We start from the raw sequence: 20,991 nt of genomic DNA on the forward strand, positions 1-20,991 counted from the left end.
GATCAACAAGGTCCGCGTCAGGTGTTGAGGAACCAGGGCACCCTGACGAAAAGTGGGCTACTGAAACAAGAAGGCATCGGTGGGCAAGAGACGAAAACAGGGCGTTGTTGGAATGCTACTACGCAAGTAACCCCGGCGGAAGGGGCTACATGAATAGGATGAGGGACCTATGGATTCTTCGATACCCAACATCCACAATGACGGCGAAACAACTAGTAGCTCAGTGTTCCAACATTCGAAAGAAGGGACTGCTCTCACAGCTAGAGATTGACGAGGTACAACACAAATGCTACGGCAAGGAGGAGTCAGGACGCCAGGTCAGGGGGGCAATATCATCACCCCCACCCGAGATTGGGTACATAGCCCCAAGTGCGATAGGAGAAGGATCGTTGAGTGCGAGAGGAACTGACCTGAAAAATAGGATCATGGCCAAGCTTGAAACCTGGATCCCCCATAGCCGGTTACCAAGATTACGTGAAGTACCCTCAGAAGGTCTGCTAGATGATGTTAATGCAGCACTACGGGCAATACCTACAACCACGATTACCGACACTAACAAGCTGATCTACAATACGGCAGCAGTGATCAGTGAGATGCTTGGCTACAAGTTGAACAGCCACAAGGGGCAGTACCCTCCATGGAGAAGGAGGCTAGAGGGCAAGATCAAAGTAGCACGGAGGGAGGTTAGCCAACTAACGGAGTTGCAGAAAGGTGCGACAAATAAGGTGCCTAAGAAATACAGCAAGCTGTCCATACCTGAGGCCTTGGAAACTGCCAAGCAAAGGCTCACAGCCTTGGCCAGCCGCTTGAGGAGGTACACCAGAGAGATAGAAGGCAGGAGAATAAACCAGCTGTTCTCCACAGAACCAGCAAAGGTGTACTCTCAGTGGCAAGGGAACAATAAGAGAACAGCACCACCAAGGCTATATATATATATATGTGTGTGTGTGTGTGTGTGTGTGTGTGTGTGTCAGTTTATATGTATGTATATTGTTTATATAGTGCTTACAGTATGTTCTGTGTCTAGCGCACTCTCAAAACAGCTAAAGGTGTAAGAAACAGTTGATTTGATCAAGTAATTCTCAGAAACTTTGGAAAGAGACCAGGCGCTAACTGAAAGATGCAGGAATACTGGCTGTCTTTCTAAAAAATCTCAAAATATGCAATAAATGAAAATGTCTTTTAGTTTAGTATGCATGTACTTAAGAACTGATTAAAAAGTCTCCAGGATCAGAAGAAGGGAGGATATGAGAATATGTAGGGGTCTTTAGCTGCTCCAGAGTGCAGGCTAACAGTGAAGCTGATAGTGTTGACATTTTCAGAGAAATTCATAAGACCGACCTCCTTAACTGGCTTTGAATGTCATCCTTTTTTTTTTTATTGTTAAGTATTGATGACTTTTATTGTTTTCTTTTCTCAGTTATATCACCTTCACTGCTTCTGTATACTGTTATTAACAGTTTTGCAGTTACTTCCGAATCACTTTGACTTGCACCAAATTGTTGGGAAGGTGATGAATAAATAAAATCAGACAGATTCTACGTTAAATCTGAGATCTTTTGCTTTTTAATTTTCCTTTTATTTTTATATTAACTGCATAAATGACATTTCATACCAAAAAACTGACTTTCTGAAATGATACTTAGTGGATTGCAGATTACACTGTGGTTCTTCTGGGCCGCTTCCAAGTGCAAATGTGTGTAATTGTAATGCGAGTGTGAACAGGATGTTCCTGCAGATGATACTGTATTTGTTCCTGGTGGGCTGTTTCTTAGAAAAAAATATAAAAAAAATAAAAGGCTTCTGAAAAAACACAACTTTTAGGAAACAAGGTTACAAGTACACCTTTACCCAACTGCATATATTAACGTTGTGTAATATACTGGGATATTTATAATTAGAGCTATTTTGTTGTATCTTGTAAATTTGTAATTCATTGTGTTATCTTGTCTAGCTTAGTTACTTACTCAGGGATTAATAAAGTATTCTGATTCTGACGCCATAACGTAACAAATTACACTATACATGTGTCACCCACACAGGTTTCTGACGATGAAACAATACTTTGCTCCACACGTTTCATTATTTTCCACACATAACTGAAGAAGTTACTTTCTGAAAAGTGTATGCTTAAATTATCTTTCTGGAGAGATATTGAGAGAGGCAGACTACAGTTGGAGAGTGTATACGTGCCTTCACCTCTGTGTGTGTGTGTGTGTGTGTGCGTCTGTGTGGGCTGTTCAAGAGTGGGCGAGTGATTGTATTTCTGTGTGGTTGTCTGTACGTTAGCTTGAGGTGTGCCTGGCATTTAGATTTAACCGTCAGCATCTTAACAAACAGCGTATTTACACGCAGACAACAGTTTGTCTGATTTCTTCACACCTCTTGTTGTTGAAAGAGCTCTTCACATCTACAGTAGATGGGTTGTCAAGGCACTACAGGGCGTGTTTCGTAGGGACGTAGAGTATTACACAACCATCGAAAGATCTCAGCGCTGATCAGACACCCCTGTGGAAAGTTCTTTGTACTCCTCCTCCAATATAACAACCTCTAACCTGCTCTTAGATAGCTGTGCTCTGTGAATGGAATTAACTTTGAGGTTCAAAGCAACGTTTTAAAATGCAGAATTACACAAGTGATTTACTGTAATGTAAGTTATTGCCTAAGCATAATCTGTTAAGGCTACAAACTGGTAAAGTGCAATCAACTGACTTCAAACTTTCGGCAACTCTTGCATGACACAAAAGTAAAAGTGCACAGAACTACATTTCAAAATGTCAAATGGGCCTTAAGAAGGAGAAACTTGGGGTTCGCTTTGGTCACTCCAGCCGAAGGTTTGTAGACATAATATCGAAAAGATTGCAACTCCTGAAAATTAGATTCTGCGACTGTGGGTTTACAAAATGTTTAATAATAAGTCAAATCAAGTCTGTTGTTAATCATAAAATAATTAAAAGATAATGTAAAACTGGGGATAAAAGTAGCATTAATAGTAGGGTAAGTCTGGCATCTCCTGAGCGAATTGCCAATTACAGAACATTAAAATCTAAAACTGAGGGGCAACCCATGAAACATCTGCTTTTGCAAAGCTTTCCTGAAAAGAAAAAAAAAATCATTACAGTAGTCAACTCTGTTGGTGATAAAAGCATTCATCTGCCTTTCAATATCTGGCCGCACTCCTGAGAAGATAAAAGCCAATTTTGTTGATTTTTATGATGTGAAACTCAAGACAGGATCAAAAAGCGCACCAAGGTTACTAGCTCGGGGCTTGATGTTCAGTGCCAAGGAGCTTCAGTTGGTGCACAGTTTCTCTCTCTGGGCCTTTGCTCCAGTAATTAACCACAGTAACTTTAATGTTTGAGCAAACTGCCAAAGAGCAACCAAGACCAAACGACACTGATGAGAAAACAATGTAAATCACCCCAAACCAAAAAGTACATCCTAAACTGGATTATTTCATGTTCATATCAAACTGATAAAGTGTATTTTCGAGTCATTAGAGCTACATCTTGATCTAATTCAGCAGCTGAATGATGTCACATACTTTTCGCGTGAGTGAATGAAACAAGGGCTGAACCGCGTTCTTTTTTTATTGTCACTTGTAAAGATTACATACTTCAGTGAGAAAACCAAATAACATAAAGTTGCAAAACAACCTTCAGAAGAAATACTGCGTTGCAATTAATGAGTTATAAATTTAAGAGCGTCTAAGCTCTCTTATGATGTGCAACGAGTGAAAATTTGTACTTTTTCCCCTCTAAAATTTCACTCAACCATGTCTGACCGGAGGGAACTTTATGCAGTTCAATGCATCTTTTCATAAGACCTTCAAAAATGCATATTCCATTAGAAATGTAATCTCAAACTAAATTATTCCATTTGTTTTGTAAGTTTGGTCCTCAAAACAGCTTAAATTAAAGTTAAAAATCCAATTTCTTAATTAAAGGGTCACTCAGCAGTAACTACTTCTACTACAGTTTACCTGTTTTACTTCCTTCTGTAGTTAAATTCCTAAATTATTATTATTTTTCTCTCACTGTCTAATTGAGTGACAGTTTGATGCTTTTCCCTCTGCTGCCGTGCAAAGAATCACAAAAACCTGGATCTTTGGCACAAGGATTTCCATATCTGATCCTGTGGTTTAAAGAGGCATTTGGTGTGATCAGCTCATAACCAGGTGCAGGCAAAAGCTACAAAATACACGAACCACAGCCCTACCTGCCAGGTAGCAATGTGGTAGTCGTGAAATTAAATTTCCTCGGCAGCTCCCCGCCTGTGTCTTGGGGCTGAAAGCCGGGCTGTTTTATACATTGGAAGGCACAGGCACACAGAGATACCAAACCATCCTTTACCTCCTTTGATGTTGGCGGGGCACCTGAGGGGGAGAATATGGAGAATGTGTTGATTACAGATTCAAGTATTCAGTACACACACCGATGCTGCGCACAGTATATAGCAGGAGGCTCGGCGTAGCAGTTTGATAGTTTGTGGTGAAAGTGCTGGCAGGGGCACAGCTCTCCTCATCCTGCCAAGTCTGTGGTTTCATATTGTGATTATCAGCTGCAGATGTGAATCAGAGTATAAGCTATATAGGCTGTTCTTTCTCACTTTGGTCAAAAATATGGGCTTTATCTGGGCTTTTTTTTGAGTATTGTATGTCAGTTGCTGAATGCCTTTATCCATGGTACCTTAAATAAGCATAGATGGTGCAGAGCCTTTAAGGCTTGGCTCCAAACACCAAAATACCAGTGTTCAGTTAACACCATGAGCCTCACAATTAGCAGTATATCAGTTCCCCCCCCCCCCCCCCCCCAATATTACACATACCGCATTTGGTTTTGAACAAAGCCAGAACAGGTGCACAAACTTTTAAAACAAAATCCAGTTGCAGGAGATGACAGAGTGGCATAAATTGCTTGCGTATATATTAAGTGAGTTTTGCTGACCCTCTGCTGATTTCCTACTGGGTGTCTGTCTTTGCACAGAGCAGCTATGTAACATGTAAAAGTCAACCAATGAAGGAGCAGAGGGCACCACTACAACTATTGGGCAATGCTATAGCATTACCTCAGTTTCCACAAAACAAGACGGCAGGTGGCTGCCTGAGCGACAAAGCAGTGATTATCAGCACATCTCTGGGAGGCAGGCAGATACCGAGAAAATGACTGTTAACCAGCTTACGCTACATTTCCTTGGACGCCATGAATGAGAGATAAAGATCGCTGCATCTGCTGCACACATAGTGCCACATACAAACACTACATCTCTCTCACTCTCTCCCCTCACGCACACACAAACGTGCATAGACACACTCATGCTGAAAATGAGTCACCGCTCCACTTGCAGCACTCTGACCACAGTTGAGCCTTGACATTTTCTCATGCCTCCAATGTATTTACCAAAGTTCAGACAGGAAGGACACGTCTCTCACTTTTCCTATCATGTAACCCACTTGTAAACAAAGATGCTGATCAAAACAAAAAAATTAAACAACAACAAGGCAAAAAAAAAAGAAAGAAGCGTATTGTCTTTTTTTTTTTCACGGTGACAAACCACTCAATTCCAGCTTGTTTTTTTCTTCCCTTTTCCCGCCTTTGAGCCGCCACTTTTGTTTCCCTTCATGTCCGCGTTGTAAAGAGAACTTCTGATGGGTTTTCAGAGGAATGAAGTATCCGAAACAAACAGATTTTTCACGAGAGCACAATGTCTCGCTGATACCACACTCAACAATGAGAAGAGGAAGAAAAACTTTTATTGTTTCGAGAAATACGCTCACATTGTTCTCGTTTCTAGACGTTACGTCAGAGGGATTATTCCGGGACAAGCTGCAACCAATTGAGCAAAAAAGTACATTCCTAACAGCTGATTGGCTAGTTTAATTAATTTAACAGATTAAAAAACAATGTATAATCAAGGATGCTGAAAAAATGGAAGTTTAAACTTTAAATCCACTGAGTGGAAATGTGTTATTCATCTAGCTTTAAAAAAGAACATTAAGAATATCAGTTATTTAACTTTTCTTTCATCGGGTGTCTCAGCCGCTGATGGGACTGCGGAGTATTTTTGACCTACACAAATATTTTCTCACAATGAAAGACCTCACTTGCTTTGCATCGCTAGTTTTAATGTTGATACTTTTGAATTTTATTCATCCGTTCTGAGCTGTCATCACTTTCACTGCCCCGTGTGATGACAGAAATCCGTCCAGAATCGAAGGAGTGGAAATTCGAACCATTAAATCTTTTACAAGATGCTTTTAAGTGTGCCCAACGATGTGCTTGATCCTGCAGAGACAAAGGTAAAAAGGTTACTGCTCTTGGACTGTAAACTGAACGCAGGAACACAGGCAGAGAGATTTATGCTTCTGTATTAACAGACCCTGGGTTGTGGACTTCCACCCCGGGCTGGAATAAGAAGCAGCGTGCAGTGAAGTCACTGGCTGAAAGTTTGGCATGGATGGGATAGAGGGAATTGAAAGAGACAGAGGAGTTTGGCTCCTGCGTCAACCACTGAATTAAAAAATAAGAAGAAAGATGACATGCTGCCTTATTTATCCATATGTTGCATATTATGGCATCTGTTTACAATTTATTTTATTTACTTTGGTGATGCTTGGCCCGGGTTGATTAACATTTTCTGCAGTGTTTGTTGTCTTCTGGAGCAGGGTTTGACTGGCACTCGGTGATGGCTGTTTGAAGTGAACACAGCCTCGGCTTTGAAGCTTGGGGGATGAAAGCAGAGCATCCAGATATGACTAGCGGATAATCTAGAAATGAATTTTGGCTGCCTCTGAAGGCGACCGACAGGCGACAAACATGTTTCTAGTTGTTGATTAAATGTTATTTGAGATTCAGTGATGCAAGGACATAAAACAGAAATGGAAACTCCTTAATACACATCAGGAAATAAGTTAAATATGTTTGTTTAATGACAACAAGCTGCGGATGTTGGTGACCGAGCAAAGAATGGCCTATCTCTTCTCTGAGACAGCTTCTTTTATTTATGAGTAATGCTGTTTGCAATTGTGGCTGTAATTAACGATATTAATCACTGTTTCCCAGCACGATCACAAATGTATCTCTTGAATCACTACATCTAAATGTGTTAAAAACCGCAGTCCTATTAAAAAAACAAAAACAAAAAACCCCCCAAAAAACCTTTAAAGTTTGCAGAAAGACAAGCAGACATCATTTGAAGAGCGATCTAAAAAGTTTTTTTAAAGCTTTTAAAAAAGAGATATGTCTGTCTGCCTGTCTGCTGCAGCTCATCACAGATAAGTTTCTTAAGTCAATAGTTGACAGGAGAAAAACACTAATCCACACAATATTCCCTAAAAAAACTCATCTCAAATATAAATCCTTCTGGCAAGCGATAAAGTGTGTTTGGCTTTGAATTTTCTCTCTAAGTTAATAAACTTAATGTTCTGCATGCTAATCCTTGCCCATAAAAAAAATCACATAAATGCAGGCTATTTGACAGAATATTCTAGTCACAGTTGCACCTTCAGAATTTTTTCATAGGGGTGGCCATATAGGGGCCACTAAAATGTTGGGGTGGCGCACCAAAAAACAGAATTTTATTATGCTGTTGTCAAACTTGAAAAATATGGCAAAAAAAGAGAGAAAGAAAATAATTATATGCCTAGTCAATTCCCTTGTATTAAAGTTGATATCACTGAAAATAGATACATATGAAAAGCAAATAAGTCCCAGCCATCGTTTCAATGATTCTCAGCAGAGCTGAGCAGAAGCGGCTTAAGATTCACTCCCCCAGAATGGGGTGGGGAGTCACTGGGAGCAAATTTCGGGGGGTGACCAGTGCCCCCCCTTAGTGGCGCCCCTGCTTTAATCAAATAAATTCTTAAGGTGTAATTATTTAACTGAGGCTAACAATGTTTAAAACAGTGTGTGTGTCGTGTACTGTATACTATATCTAGAGGAAGAAGATAACACACACAAAAAAATTTAGACAAGCAATACAGTTTGTTTTTCTGGGTTTTTTTTAAGGAGAAAAAACCCAAAATGATTTTATATTATTACAAGAAAAAAAACCCCCCAAAGGAACCAAATCTGTTGAATCTGTTATCACGTTTATTGTAATTATAAAGAAAAGAATGAAATCCTTGCTTTGCAAATTAATCCCAATCAACTGGCTGATGAAGGTTCAGCAATTAAACTGCATTTCAACACTGCTGATGGACTGCACAGAAGGAAAAAAAAATGAAAGTGACTCTTAAAGCAGACAGAGATGAGCAGATGTAGTTGCTGAAAGCCTCTGTGCATGTCTCTAAAATACTCACAACTTACTGAACACAGTAATTTGACGTTTTGCAGATTGTTACCAACACTGACATCTACTGGCCAAATGTTTAAATGCAGACATGCGCTCAGGAGCTGGTGGAATCTGGTCCTAAACTTGTTTTGCTATCAGGGAATTTCAGTTATTACTTCCGTTCTTATTTATTTCTTTAAAATCTCAGTAATTATAAATAATAAATAATAAAGAGAAACGCGTTGTTATATGTAGTGTAAGAAGAAAAAAACGTAGGTAAGGTGGATACAAGATAAGATGTCTACTTGTTAGGGTTTTTTTTTTTTTTTTGGCAGCTGTACCCGGTGCAAAGGAAGCACCTTAAAGTTTGGGCAACGATCACTAAACCACACGGCTACGTTTCTGCGAAATCATACGCACTTAAACAAAACTACAGAAACGCGCACAGCACCGCTTTGCATTCAGAACCAAGTGGATAAAAGCAATGCAGAGTTTCTCAAGAAATTCTTTATCGTATGCATCATAACTGTAACGTAATTTCCACCTAAATGCAGACAAATCTTTAACAAGAATGTCTGACTCTTTTTTGAATGTGAAAAATAATGCGTAATCAACATAAAAATAGCTAAACCACATCACTAAAATCCAGTTATAATGACATCCATGTAGATTTTATGGTATTGTTATGCATGCCACACTGAAAAACTGGCGTCATTATAAAAAAATGTTATTAAAAAGACACAGGTAAAGAGGTAACAAAAACAAAACAAAACACAACAATAGAAAATTATACTCACTGTGTAGCAGAATAACCTCCTTTTGTTTGAATTATTTGGATTTATCTTATACTCGAAATACATTATTATTGCATAAAACACAAAACTCGAATTAAATACATGTTTAAAAGCTAAGAAAAGCATTTAAAAAATTGTACTTGATTGCCCCTGCATACCTGAAGAAATGCACCTACCACTAAAATAATGTAATGTCTGGTTATAGGCGTTATAGTGAGGGATGAGACTATCCTGCAGAGTGAATCCTGCACAGAAAAGCCTTTGCTGTGGTCACAGGTGCTCAGTTTCAACGCACCATGGTAAAGGTGACTACTGTATGAGCCCTGAGAGCTCATTGGTCCTGCTATGAAGAGGACAAGCATGAGGTAACATTCCAGAGGCTGATAAGTCAACCCGAAAAACGGGGAGCTTATTTTAGGTGATGCTGCCATGATGATGATGACGATGATGATAAATTGCGTGCCGCGAGGAGCAAACTGCGCATGCGTGGAGGTAATGTTCCCAGAGAGAATTCAGCAGGGCTGGATGTTCATTCTTTGCCATTTCCGTTTCGTGATTTTTTCCCTCTTTAGTGTCATTTAAAGAATCAAATCTAAAAGCACGAGAAATGAAAGACAATAGAAGCAAGACAGAATACGTGTGTGAATAAAAGGAGGCAGGTGTAACGATGAAGCTGCACTACCTCAAGCAAGGGGAGGTGAAGAAGAGAGTGCAGCAAGGGTGGCTTGATGAGATGAGTCTCAGGGGTGATGTGGATACCACAAAAGTGAAAGGGAGGGTTTAAGAGAAGATAGTGAGACTTGCTATGATGTATGGCACTGATAAAATGAGAGGCTTCGCCTAAGATGTTCAGATTTTCATTGGGAGTGAGCAGGATGGACAGGATTAGAAACGAGTATTTCAGAGGGACAGCTCAGGTTGAGCAGTTTAGATATAAAGTTAAGGAGGTTAGGACGTGTGCAGAGGAGAGATAGTGGATAAAAGGGTAACAAAAGATGTTGAAAACGGAGCTGTCAGGCAGGATCCTGCAGGGAAGAAAAAAAACAGAGGAGGTTCATTGATGTAGTGAGAGGGTTGGCGTGATAGAGGATGCTGGGGATAGGGTGAAATGTTAGCAGTCTAAAGAATATTTCTTTTGCATGACCATTAATATCGCGAGTGAAAAGTGCAATGTTTCCATCGGAAATAAAGCGGCTTAGAATAATAATTTATTGTCCCCTACTTGAATAAATGTACCTAATGAAAAATAAGGCTATGCGTGAACTTTGAGGGAGTCTCCAGCTACACTTTCCCCACTACTGCACAACTCTAGTGAGCACCATCTTGCTGTGTGACTGTGTTGTATCTTTGGCTCTGACGGGCTGTTGCTGCTGCTGCTTACGTGTCTCCTACGTACGTGACGCCGCACCACCTCCCTTCTCTCTCTCCTCCCTTCGTGCGGTGGACAGGCTCCTTCTCGGCTAGTACTGCAACACACTGAGGTACGTTATGTTTCTTCTTCTGAACCCGAGGACAACCTTCCTTTGAGGTATTTCACAGAAGCGATGATGCTGTCTGTCTGTGGATTCTTATACCAGAGACCAGGGGACTGTCCGCCTCATCCATCCTTTTAACCGGAGCTGGATGCAGGTCGAAGTTCAGGAGAGATGCTAGGCCTGCTCCTTTTAGCTTACTTGCTAATGTCTCGCGGTGCGGTCATTTGGCATTTCGCAGGAGACTCACAGTCAGCAGAGTTAATGAAGTATTTTTCATTTAGGTAATTAAGCCAATTTGGCAGGCTGTGAGCTTCCTGACTGATAACCCTGCTTTAATATAGCTCACCTTGCCCGCTGCCCACCTTGTTAGCAAGCTAATGCTAATCGATTAGCAGGCGAGGGCAGGGAGATGCTCTCCTCTCTGCTTTTCCTTTACAACCTCTTTTTTATAGTCCAGGAGGCCACTGCTGGTGGTGACTCTAGTAGAAGACTAGAGATTTCAAATTGATTTGATTCATGTCTTTACTGATGTCTTCTTTTCTAACGTAGACAGTGACTTAGGAGGTCCTGAAGGGCACTCATAAAGGAAGTGTGACATTTAATGAATGATCCTCCTCATGCTAATATTATGAAATCTGCGCGTTTTTATTCTTGAACTGTTTGTCTTATATATTAGCCTAAAATGATTTAGTTTCCCACTTGACGTATTTATAAGAGAGCTCGGTAAGCTCTCCTACGTGCGGGTTTGTCCTACCTCCATGTCCTCTACGGCCTCTGCCATTGTTGCTCGTAGACACGCGTGGAAGCCATAACTACATAACTACTCACAAGCTGTGTTTGTGCTGTAATCATTGGCAGAATCAACTCCATGAGGGACCCTGGGCAAAAAAAAAAAAAAAAAGTGTGTCTGGGACTGTACTTGTCAGTGTCATAATTTCCACACTACACACAGAAACTACTGGGTATACTAGTGCTGGAAATCCAAGTTAATCACTTTAGTAGTTAATAGCAGTCTGAGTCATTGATTCTCTGCTTTAGTATGGTTTTCTGTAAGTAGAGAAATAGATCCATGGGCTGGGCTCTCGTTCAGTTGGTAATCCAAGCTTGGGGCCAGTAAATAACTTAACTATTCGTAAATGTCCAATTGACATTAATATGATATTCCTGCTCCAGGTGCTTCCACTGAACACCCGGGTGGCTGGCTTTAGAGATGATTTAATAGTGAGAACATGCTAGGGATACATGTATATGGGCTGATGTACCAGTCTTTATTAGGGAAATCTGAGCCTTTGAGATGGAGGGGAACATGTTTGGGCTAAACAGATAGAAAAAGCATGTTCATATAGTGTTTTTCTAACATGTGTTATAACTGGTATGAAGGTGCAGTTGTTGATGAAGGGTGAGGCCGCTCATTAAGTACCAAGCCTGAGGGAAACAACGGATCAGAAAGGTTGAAACGAAGGAGTGATGTAGTGTTACAGTTCAGAGTTTATATTCTTATATAATACAGACCAGCTTTATTGCACTGGTACTCACTGCTCCTTTATTATTATTGTTATTGTTATTAATATTAAATTTTAACTAAGAAATTGCGTGAGCTAGAGTTGCTTTTCACCTGGCCAACATTTCTATCTACTATCAATATTAACATGTGTGTTATCAAGTACCCGTGCAGCTATTTATGATTGTACGTGAATCTGTTCTAATGACGAAATAGACCCCATGCTTTGCACAACAGGCACTTCATGAAAATGAAGGACAGTCAGTCACTCACATGCATGAGAGTAGGCAGTCTAGACGGTTATCAAAGGGGTCACTTTGCATTTCAGTCTGAGCCCTCTTTGTTCTCGCTCTCGCTTTTTAAGTTGCCTTATTCCATTTTAAAAACTTAAAATTTAATTTAGAAAATCTGCTAGCTTAAGTGTCAGAATATCCCAAATTTGACCTTAAATTTGAAGTAGTTTCAAGCAGAGTGACTGAAAGATTCCACAGAAGCATTCATACAATATAAACTTTAAATATGTCCATTAGAGGAAATGAAAAGGTTATTATTGTTAATGTGGCAGTTGCATCCTAGCTGACCAGTTTGCTCTGAAGTGTGCATGTTTAAAGGAATGTAGTGCATGTAAGACAACAATGCATCACATCTATATGATTGTTCTTCTGCTGCAGTGTTGCCATTTCGAGCTCTACCTGTTTTAAAGCTGCAGTACTCAAGGGGTTGGGGGCGGAAAGAGAGTTTAAATTAAAAAAGATATTTAAAGAGATAGTTGCACTTTTTTCTGCCTTTGTTGACAATCCTGTTTTCTCATTTCAGATAATGGCTGTACCTCCCACCTATGCTGACCTTGGAAAGTCTGCCAGGGATGTTTTTACCAAAGGATACGGTAAGCACCACTGAGCATCACTTTATTCATAAGCTTTTAGTGTAGTCTACTTGGAAGGAAAAGGGTTTGAATCTCAATAAATCTCTGACAAGTGAATGCTGTGCCTCAAAAGACATCTGGAAACCTCCTTTGGGTCATCATGATACTGCATAACTGAAGTGGTTGCATATAGGTACAACAAATATTAAGTACTGGTACTTTGGTGGAGGTGAAGAAGCCTGGAAAACCATGTTTTAAAAAATTGAAGTTGAGGATTTTTAATGCATGTTACCTTCTGATTTTGAGGTTTTTTTTCTGTGTTTTGCATTAAAAAGGTGATTTGGAGTTCATTTTATTTTCACTTTTACTTAATAATCATTTATTAAACTGTTATTGTGTAAATCTTCTGTCACTGGAAGAATATTTTGATGGTTTTTTGCACTGAACAATTAATTTTGTTCTCTGAATAAATGAGAAGATTTCTTGGAAGCTATGATAAAACACTTCCCCTCAGAGATTGCGCAAAATCCAGCCACTGCACACAATGCAATATCAAATGAAAGTGATTGATTCAAACCAGTCACAGTCCTGTGTATAGCTTACCAGTAGAGGAACACATGTTGCACACTGGGCCTACAGTTAAACTGGATGTCCTTGGATTGCATTTGTGTAAATATGCTGCTATTCTCGGATCATTGCCAAACGATGTCCGTTGAGAATCTGGGGAATTCACAGTTCTTGAAGCTACTGATTTGTATGTGGCATCAATACTGAATTAATGCAAATATAACATTGATTGTAAATGGATAATAAAAAAAAGCAGGCTCAAGTGTTTGGTTTAAGAAAAAAGCCTCCCTTTTTTTCCTGGCAAGTGAGACTGACTGGTCAATGATTGTTTTTTTAAACCGGCTGTCTGTGTAAATAAAACCCATCTTAGTTATTTTGAGTGTTATAATATTTTATGTGTTGCTTTTAAGTGTGTCGTAAGTTTTTACCGGTCCCATAAACTTAAAAAAAAGGATAGTCTCGAGGACTTTAACCCCTGTATATGTTGCCGTTTCAGTGAAGGTGGACTGCAAAATCAGTCAAGAATTTAAGTTACGTTATGTTGAGTATGGCTGGTGAATCAACTGACAGCTGTAATGCCAAACAGTGCCATGAATTGGGTCAGTGCGGCCCACCTTCTGGCTATTATTCATAACTAACAGCAACTAATGCTTTTAGAAGATTGACATCAAATCAATGCACGTTAAGTCAGTGGCATATAAATCACTTAAAAAGTACTCTGGTGGCTAATGAATGGGTATTTCACAGACCAGAATCAATATCTTGATTTAATGTGTACTGAATTTTCAGAAAACACTCTTTAAATAATTATTAGTCAAAATTTTGCTTGAGTACCACTAATAGTATAGTAATTAAAGCAGTTCTTATCCTGAGATGCTTGTAAATCTTTAAGAAAGTTGTTCCATAAGCAAGACTGTTTCAGAGTGTTGTTTTTTTTCTCCATATGGTGGTATAGTTACATTGTTGTACATACTGTTGATCTTTTGAACCATTTTCTGTTTCAGGCTTCGGGCTCATCAAGCTGGACTTGAAAACAAAGTCTGAGAATGGACTGGTAAGTCGTCATTGGTCATTATCAGATTAGCAGGGCTGCCAGTTGATGCCGCAGCAGTACTATCATAGCTTAAGACCATCCTGGCTGTTAAGTAGCTCATTATCTGATCTTTAAAATGTTGCTAGGATTCATTGACATCTTACCTCAGAGTTAAGGGAAATGGATTTTTTGACCTTGTTCATGCACCTTCAGCATTTTTGGATCTAGTTTCTTATCCAGAGTGCTATCACTGCAAATATAGTTTGGACCTGGACCATAGAAAAGCATTTTATTGATAGATTTTACTAGTATTAGTTTTGGTGTTCCACATTAACAGAGTTGTGGGTGTCATCTATCATCTGCAGGAGTTCACCAGCACTGGCTCTGCCAACACCGAGACCAGCAAGGTAGCTGGATCTTTGGAAACCAAATACAAGTGGGCAGAGCACGGACTGACCTTCACAGAGAAGTGGAACACGGACAACACTCTGGGGACTGAGATCACCATCGAGGATCAGGTGATGTGCTGTGATGGCACAAGAATGAGATATAGATTTCTGCTGGCAAAAGAATCTGTGATTTATAATCAATCATTAAAATTGAGGCTAAAAGCTTATAGACCAAAATTTCAAGATGTGCGATTTAAGATGCTTTTACACCATAGCGCTTTTTGTTTATTTTTCTTCCTGTCATTCTTTTAAATGTCATTCTTGCCTTTTTCACAGTTGGCTAAGGGCCTGAAACTTACACTGGATTCCTCCTTCTCGCCAAACACCGGGTAAGAACAGCTGCATTTTTGTTTGTTGGCTTTTTTGCTGTAGTAAAGCTTAAAGCAAATGGATGCAAAAACTACATTGCAGGAATGCCAACTGTACAATCAGTGAATTAATATATGTAATGTCTATCATATGAAAACAAACATCCACAGCCTCATGTATGGGTGCCCAGCTGATTGATGCATTTTAATTTGCAACAATAAAAGAGGTTGCTGGGAAGTAAAAGGGCAAAAAGAAATGTCAGTATCATGGGGCACTGCATAAGTAAACTGCAACTGACATGTTGAATTTCTGCAGGAGTGCCTGTGATGGTGCAGTCTACTCAGCTACAATAATTTAATAAGGGACATGTTGTAAAAAGCACTAGTTCACCTGGTTTGTGATAAACCAGTTTTATGTTTCATGCTGTGAGACAACAATGTCAACCTGTATTTTTTTCCCCTGCAATCTCCTGGCAGCAAAAAGGGCGGAAAGCTCAAGACGGGCTACAAGTGCGAACACATCAATGTTGGCTGTGACGTTAACTACGACATCAACGGCACAGCCATCCACGGCGCAGCAGTGGTGGGCTACGAGGGCTGGTTGGCTGGCTACCAGATGACCTTTGAGGCTGGCAGGAACAGGATTACCCAGAGCAACTTCGCAGTTGGATACAAGACTAATGAGTTCCAGCTCCACACGAATGTGTAAGAGATGCTGATATGGCCTCCTCGCCTCATCTGTGTGCAGTTTTAGTAATCTTATGAAGCTTGTGTTATTGCAGCTACGTTGCTGTTGATTTGATTTATTTAATAGAAATTCACATTTAAAATATAAGGAGTAAAATATTACTGGAATAATGATGTGTCTGATGAACAAGCCACACTGAAACATTCCTGAATTGGCATCAAGCAGTATACAAGCTTACTGTGCAGGCATGCTGTGTGTATGTGTGGGATTTTATTTGAGTCTTCGTGGATAAAACACTCGGACGTTAGGTGAATGCTTCTGTCCTGTTGTAATGGACATTGTAAGTCAAAGGCTAAACGTTTAAGTTATTAGTGACTCCAGACCAGTGCATGGCTAGACAAGAACTTCCAAAGCCCTCTTTTTTTGTCCTTGTCTGGATGATTGACTTGTTGCCTGTTTGGCACTTTGCCTGACACCCAGGTGCCTTGCGGTTATTTTTATACACAGGTGATGGGATTTACTACCTTGCAAGTGAGATGGAGTGAGTGTTTGGCAGGCTTCAGTGAAAATGTAGCACGAAGTGGTGTCAGACGGTGAGCAAGAGGGAGGGACAGGGCACGGTGTTAGTCATGGTTCCTGCTGTGCCTCTGACCGAGCCTGTCTGAGTCTGCTTGTAAAGTGGTTAATATGAAGTCAGACAAAGTATAGTATAGGCTTTACACCAGTCACAGTTCACTCAACTGTGGATGTCTTTGACATGCAAGAAGTTTATGAAACACAAACTCATAATTTAATGTCACCTCTGTGTAGCAGCATTAAATATATTGCAAATATCTTTTTCCTTAGAAACGATGGTACCGAGTTTGGTGGTTCCATCTACCAGAAGGTGAATGACAAGCTGGAGACGGCCGTCAACCTGGCCTGGACTGCTGGAAACAGCAATACCCGCTTTGGCATCGCTGCCAAGTATCAGATTGATCCCGACGCATCCTTCTCTGTGAGTAATGCGTAAACTGAAGTGACTTAGATCCTTCTGTGCCAGGGTTACTTTATTGCTGCACTGTTAGACAGGTGTATTGTCGACCGTTTGATAGGGATCTGGTAATGCAGGTATATATATATTAGAAAATGCACTGTGTCATGCAGTGCAGGTGCATGGTCTTAAAGAAATGCACTCATGCTAAAGAGGAGGAGTGTCTGCAAGTGAAGGTTTGGACTAATTTAATCGTTAATGCCACAATTCAGGTCTTATGTCTCCCCCTTCTGGCAGTGAAAATTACACAATCACTGTATGTCTTTGCTATCGATTGTGTTCTGTAGTCACAGACTTTCTTTTACTCTGAGCATCAGATACTCTTTTTGAATGCTTCCTTGTTTTTTTTTATTTTTTATGTTTTTTCCCCCAACACTATTCCCATTCACTGTTGCTCACCCTTTCTCTTCCATTAAGACAAACCAACCATTCCTACCTGACCTGAAATGCATCATCAATGCAAAGTGCACTGGCATGGGAACGGTGCCACAGACACCATATTTCAAACTAATGTACCTGGCGCTGATCATCTTAATCAGTTTTGTCTGACTTCTTTTGGGCAACAGCTTGACTGTAACAGATGTTTATTTCCTTATAAAAGCTGGAATTCCCACTCGAAGCAGAGATACTTAATCTGACTGTTTGTTAGTGTACTTATCTGCATTATTTCAGCTTCTATTTTAATGACAGTGCCACTCATAAACATTTTAATCTTTTAACTGGGTAAATGTTGCGTTTCTAAGAGAGTTTATAACTACTGCTCATTTCCAACCCATGTGGCTAGTTGGTATTTTACAGACATAATGCGTAAATACAATTTACAGTTTTCATTTTCATGAACGCCCCTGTGCATTATAGACACAAAAACCTGCTGAAGAGAAGCTGTTTTTACTGTACTGTTGCTTTTTTTTAGGGCTATTAACTTCTTTGTTTAGTGAGTTAAAAAAAACCACATTGTAATGTGAAGTTCTGTGTTCATCTTCTATGTATAATATTGATCTGTGGTTCCCTCACAGGCTAAGGTGAATAACTCCAGCCTTGTGGGCCTGGGCTACACTCAGACTCTGAAGCCAGGTGAGTGAAGTCTCTGCAGACGTTAGGTGTGCTTAAATAGACCTGACTCTGTTCACAAAGACAGTTCAGTTATTATATTAGGTTTCATCAGGGGAAGTGCACATTCACTTGCACGAATATTGGATGGAAAACATCTGAAGTGTGTGTCCACGAGCTGTGAATGAATGAGTTCACTCAGCAACCCTTGTAATGTTTAAAGTGTTAATGTATTTGTGGCTTATGTGTTTTCCTAGGTATCAAGCTGACACTTTCTGCTCTCCTTGATGGCAAAAACATCAACGCTGGCGGTCACAAGCTTGGTCTTGGTCTTGAATTCCAGGCATAGAAGGATGGGGGGAAAAAATCCTTCCAGTCCTCAAAACACACATGCATCCCCCACCAAAAAGATCCTTTATTGATTAGCTCTCCTTCACAAATCCCTGTGTCCCCTAAAGATGTTGTATAGCTGGAAGCAAGACAGCATAAAGGTCAAATTGTTCTTGCGCCAATTTACCACTTTTTATGGACCATTTCTGGGAACATTATATTTTGAAATGAAAGAGCCCACTTTAGAACAAAATTAGAACTGTTGAACAGAAGGTTTTATCTTGAATTGTGTAGCTTGCAAGGGAAAAATAGCCTTGAGTACATTCAAGTTGGCCTCACTTTTTTCGTTCATTTCACAATATTCGTGCATAATGCTTTAATTTGTGTCTCTGCTTTCCAATGCAGTGAAAAGGGAATCAAAATAGATCAGCCCGAAATGCAAAAAGGGCTCAGCACAGTTAGTCTCTGCAGTTTAGTAGTGGCCACCAATGGTGCTGTTGAATAGCACCAGCAAGCGCTCCTCACTCAAAAGGCGTAGTGATGAATTCATTTTTATTTAAGCACGTTGGCACTGGAGAGCCCTAGTATCTGTCTTGATATATTGTACAATGGGAAGGGTTAGTTGTCCCTGGCGTAAGCAGCTGTGAGTAGCTCAAAGAGACACTACAACCCGACGTGTACATTCTGTGTTTTTGTCTCACTTGTCTTTTTGTGTCTGTGCATTTGGTGTGAATCATGTCTTTTGTTACAAATAGCAGAAATAATGTTATTTTATTGATGGTCTTACATAGTTTAATGCACCTGAAGTCTTAGGAAGGGAAAAGACTTGTCAATTCTTCCTGGTCGAGCAAACAGGATGCAACCCATCACGCACACAGCCGAACTTCTCTGGGTGAGAGCTAGAGTGCTTCTTTTGAAGAAGAATGATGGCCAGGAAATTGTAGTCTTCCACAAATGATTATGGGAATCATGCTTGGTGTACTTGGCAGTATTGTCATTCCCTGAACTAAATAAAGAACATCTTGAACCGGTTTCTGAGCGTATTTGTTCTCCTGTCTTTTGTCGCATGACCATAACTTGTGTGATCATAATGTCTGCCCACATGAAAACACTCTTGAACAGACAGGTGGGTAATTTATTTTTACAGCTGAAAATGATTTGGATGGGAGCACATGACTCATTGTTACTGATAAATGTTTGGTTTATGAAGTGGAGAGTTACAAAGATCTAACATCTTCCACATAAACCTTCTGACCACTCTCACGTGAAATTATTTGAACATAAGCTCACATCTCTTCATTAGATAAACCTATTCCATTGGTTAAGTCTAGCCAAAAATACGGCAGCAATCTGACCTTTATTAGTCCCACACGTGGGAGATTTCCTGTGTACAGCAGAAAGTGGGCAGTGCAAAGTTGCGTAGCAAAAATGAAAAACACTGCAATAGGATAAGATCATAAGAACAAGATACTGTATACAATAGAATAAAATGCAACATTGTCAGAAAAAGAGAATTGCACTTAATGTTATTGCATGTGTGGATGTGTGTGTTTGGTCAGCTGAAAAGTCCTTGTTGTGGAGTCTCACAGCAGTAGGAAGGAAAGACCTGTGGAATCTTTCCATCCCACATCGTGGGTGCCGCAGCCTGCCATTGAAGGAGCTGTTCAGTGCTTTCAGGGTCTCCTGGATGTGGTGGGCAATGTTTTTCAATAGGGATGACAGCTTAGCCACCATTCTCCTGTCACTCACCACCTCCACAGGGTCAGAGAGCATCCTAGAACAGAGCTGGCCCTCCAGACCAGCCTGTTCAGTCTCTTCCTGTCCCCAGCAGAGATGCTGCCGCCCTAGCAGAACACACCGTAACAGATGGCTGAGGCACAGAGTCATAGAGGGTCTTCAGGAGTGGGCCCTTCACTCCAAAAGATCTGAATCTCCGCAGCAGTTACAGCCTGATCCTTAATCAAGATGACCTGTTGAAGTTCCCATCATGCATCAGAAATGTTAAGGTGATTCAAGTGATTCAAGTTTGAATGTGTTATGGTTGGTTGTAGCAGTGGGTTGGTTTGACTATTTCAGAAACTGCTGATCTGGGATTTTCCCTTAAAATATCCAGTTACGACGGTTCTCTGGGTGAAAATGTTCTGTTGCTGTTAGAAGAGAATGTCCAGACTGCATCGAGCTGATAGCAAAGCAACAGTATCTCAAATGACAACTGAGATACTGCCAACCAGGTTATGCAGAAGACCATCTTTAAACTCACAACATGCTGATGGAGATGGGCAACAGCAGCAGCGGAAGACCACCTCAGATGCCACTCCTTTTGGCTAAGAACAGGAACCCGAGGCTACATTGCACACAGAATCCCTTTGCACACAAAGGAAGAGGGGAAAACGAGTGATGAAGAATGAGTTGATTCCTGTTGCAACCTTTGAATGGTATGATTGGAATTTTGTGTAAGCAGCAGGACAGCATGGCTCTAGCATGCCTTGTATAAACTTTGACCCCTTAGTATCATCTGGGCATCATTTAAACACATGTCTGCCCATGTTCTGATGACCATGTCAAGTAGGATATTGCACCATGTCAGTAAGTTCCGAAGAAATAAATAAAGAGGTTCTGGAGACAAA

At 40.3% G+C, this 20,991-nt stretch overlaps 1 protein-coding gene across 1 annotated transcript; it reads left to right on the forward strand.

Annotated features, from left to right (window-relative positions):
• The first annotated feature begins 10,437 nt into the window (after window positions 1-10,437).
• On the forward strand, window positions 10,438-19,396 carry vdac1 (voltage-dependent anion channel 1). Its single transcript, XM_082548907.1, has 9 exons — window positions 10,438-10,546; window positions 12,858-12,927; window positions 14,478-14,527; window positions 14,872-15,024; window positions 15,232-15,284; window positions 15,741-15,968; window positions 16,798-16,948; window positions 18,001-18,058; window positions 18,292-19,396. The coding sequence occupies exons 2-9, from the start codon at window positions 12,861-12,863 to the stop codon at window positions 18,381-18,383; spliced, it is 852 nt and encodes a 283-aa protein (XP_082405033.1). The 5' UTR covers window positions 10,438-10,546; window positions 12,858-12,860; the 3' UTR covers window positions 18,384-19,396.
• The last annotated feature ends 1,595 nt before the right edge of the window (window positions 19,397-20,991 follow it).

Source organism: Aulonocara stuartgranti (genome assembly GCF_965226115.1).
Source record: "Aulonocara stuartgranti genome assembly, chromosome: 10".
Lineage (NCBI taxonomy): Eukaryota > Metazoa > Chordata > Actinopteri > Cichliformes > Cichlidae > Aulonocara > Aulonocara stuartgranti.

Coding starts and splice junctions, on each gene's coding strand:
- vdac1 (XM_082548907.1), top strand. CDS start 12,861: ATGGCTGTACCTCCCACCTATGCTGACCTTGGAAAGTCTGCCAGGGAT. Junction 15,025..15,231: donor AGATCACCATCGAGGATCAG/GTGATGTGCTGT, acceptor CCTTTTTCACAG/TTGGCTAAGGGCCTGAAACT. Junction 15,969..16,797: donor TTCCAGCTCCACACGAATGT/GTAAGAGATGCT, acceptor CTTTTTCCTTAG/AAACGATGGTACCGAGTTTG.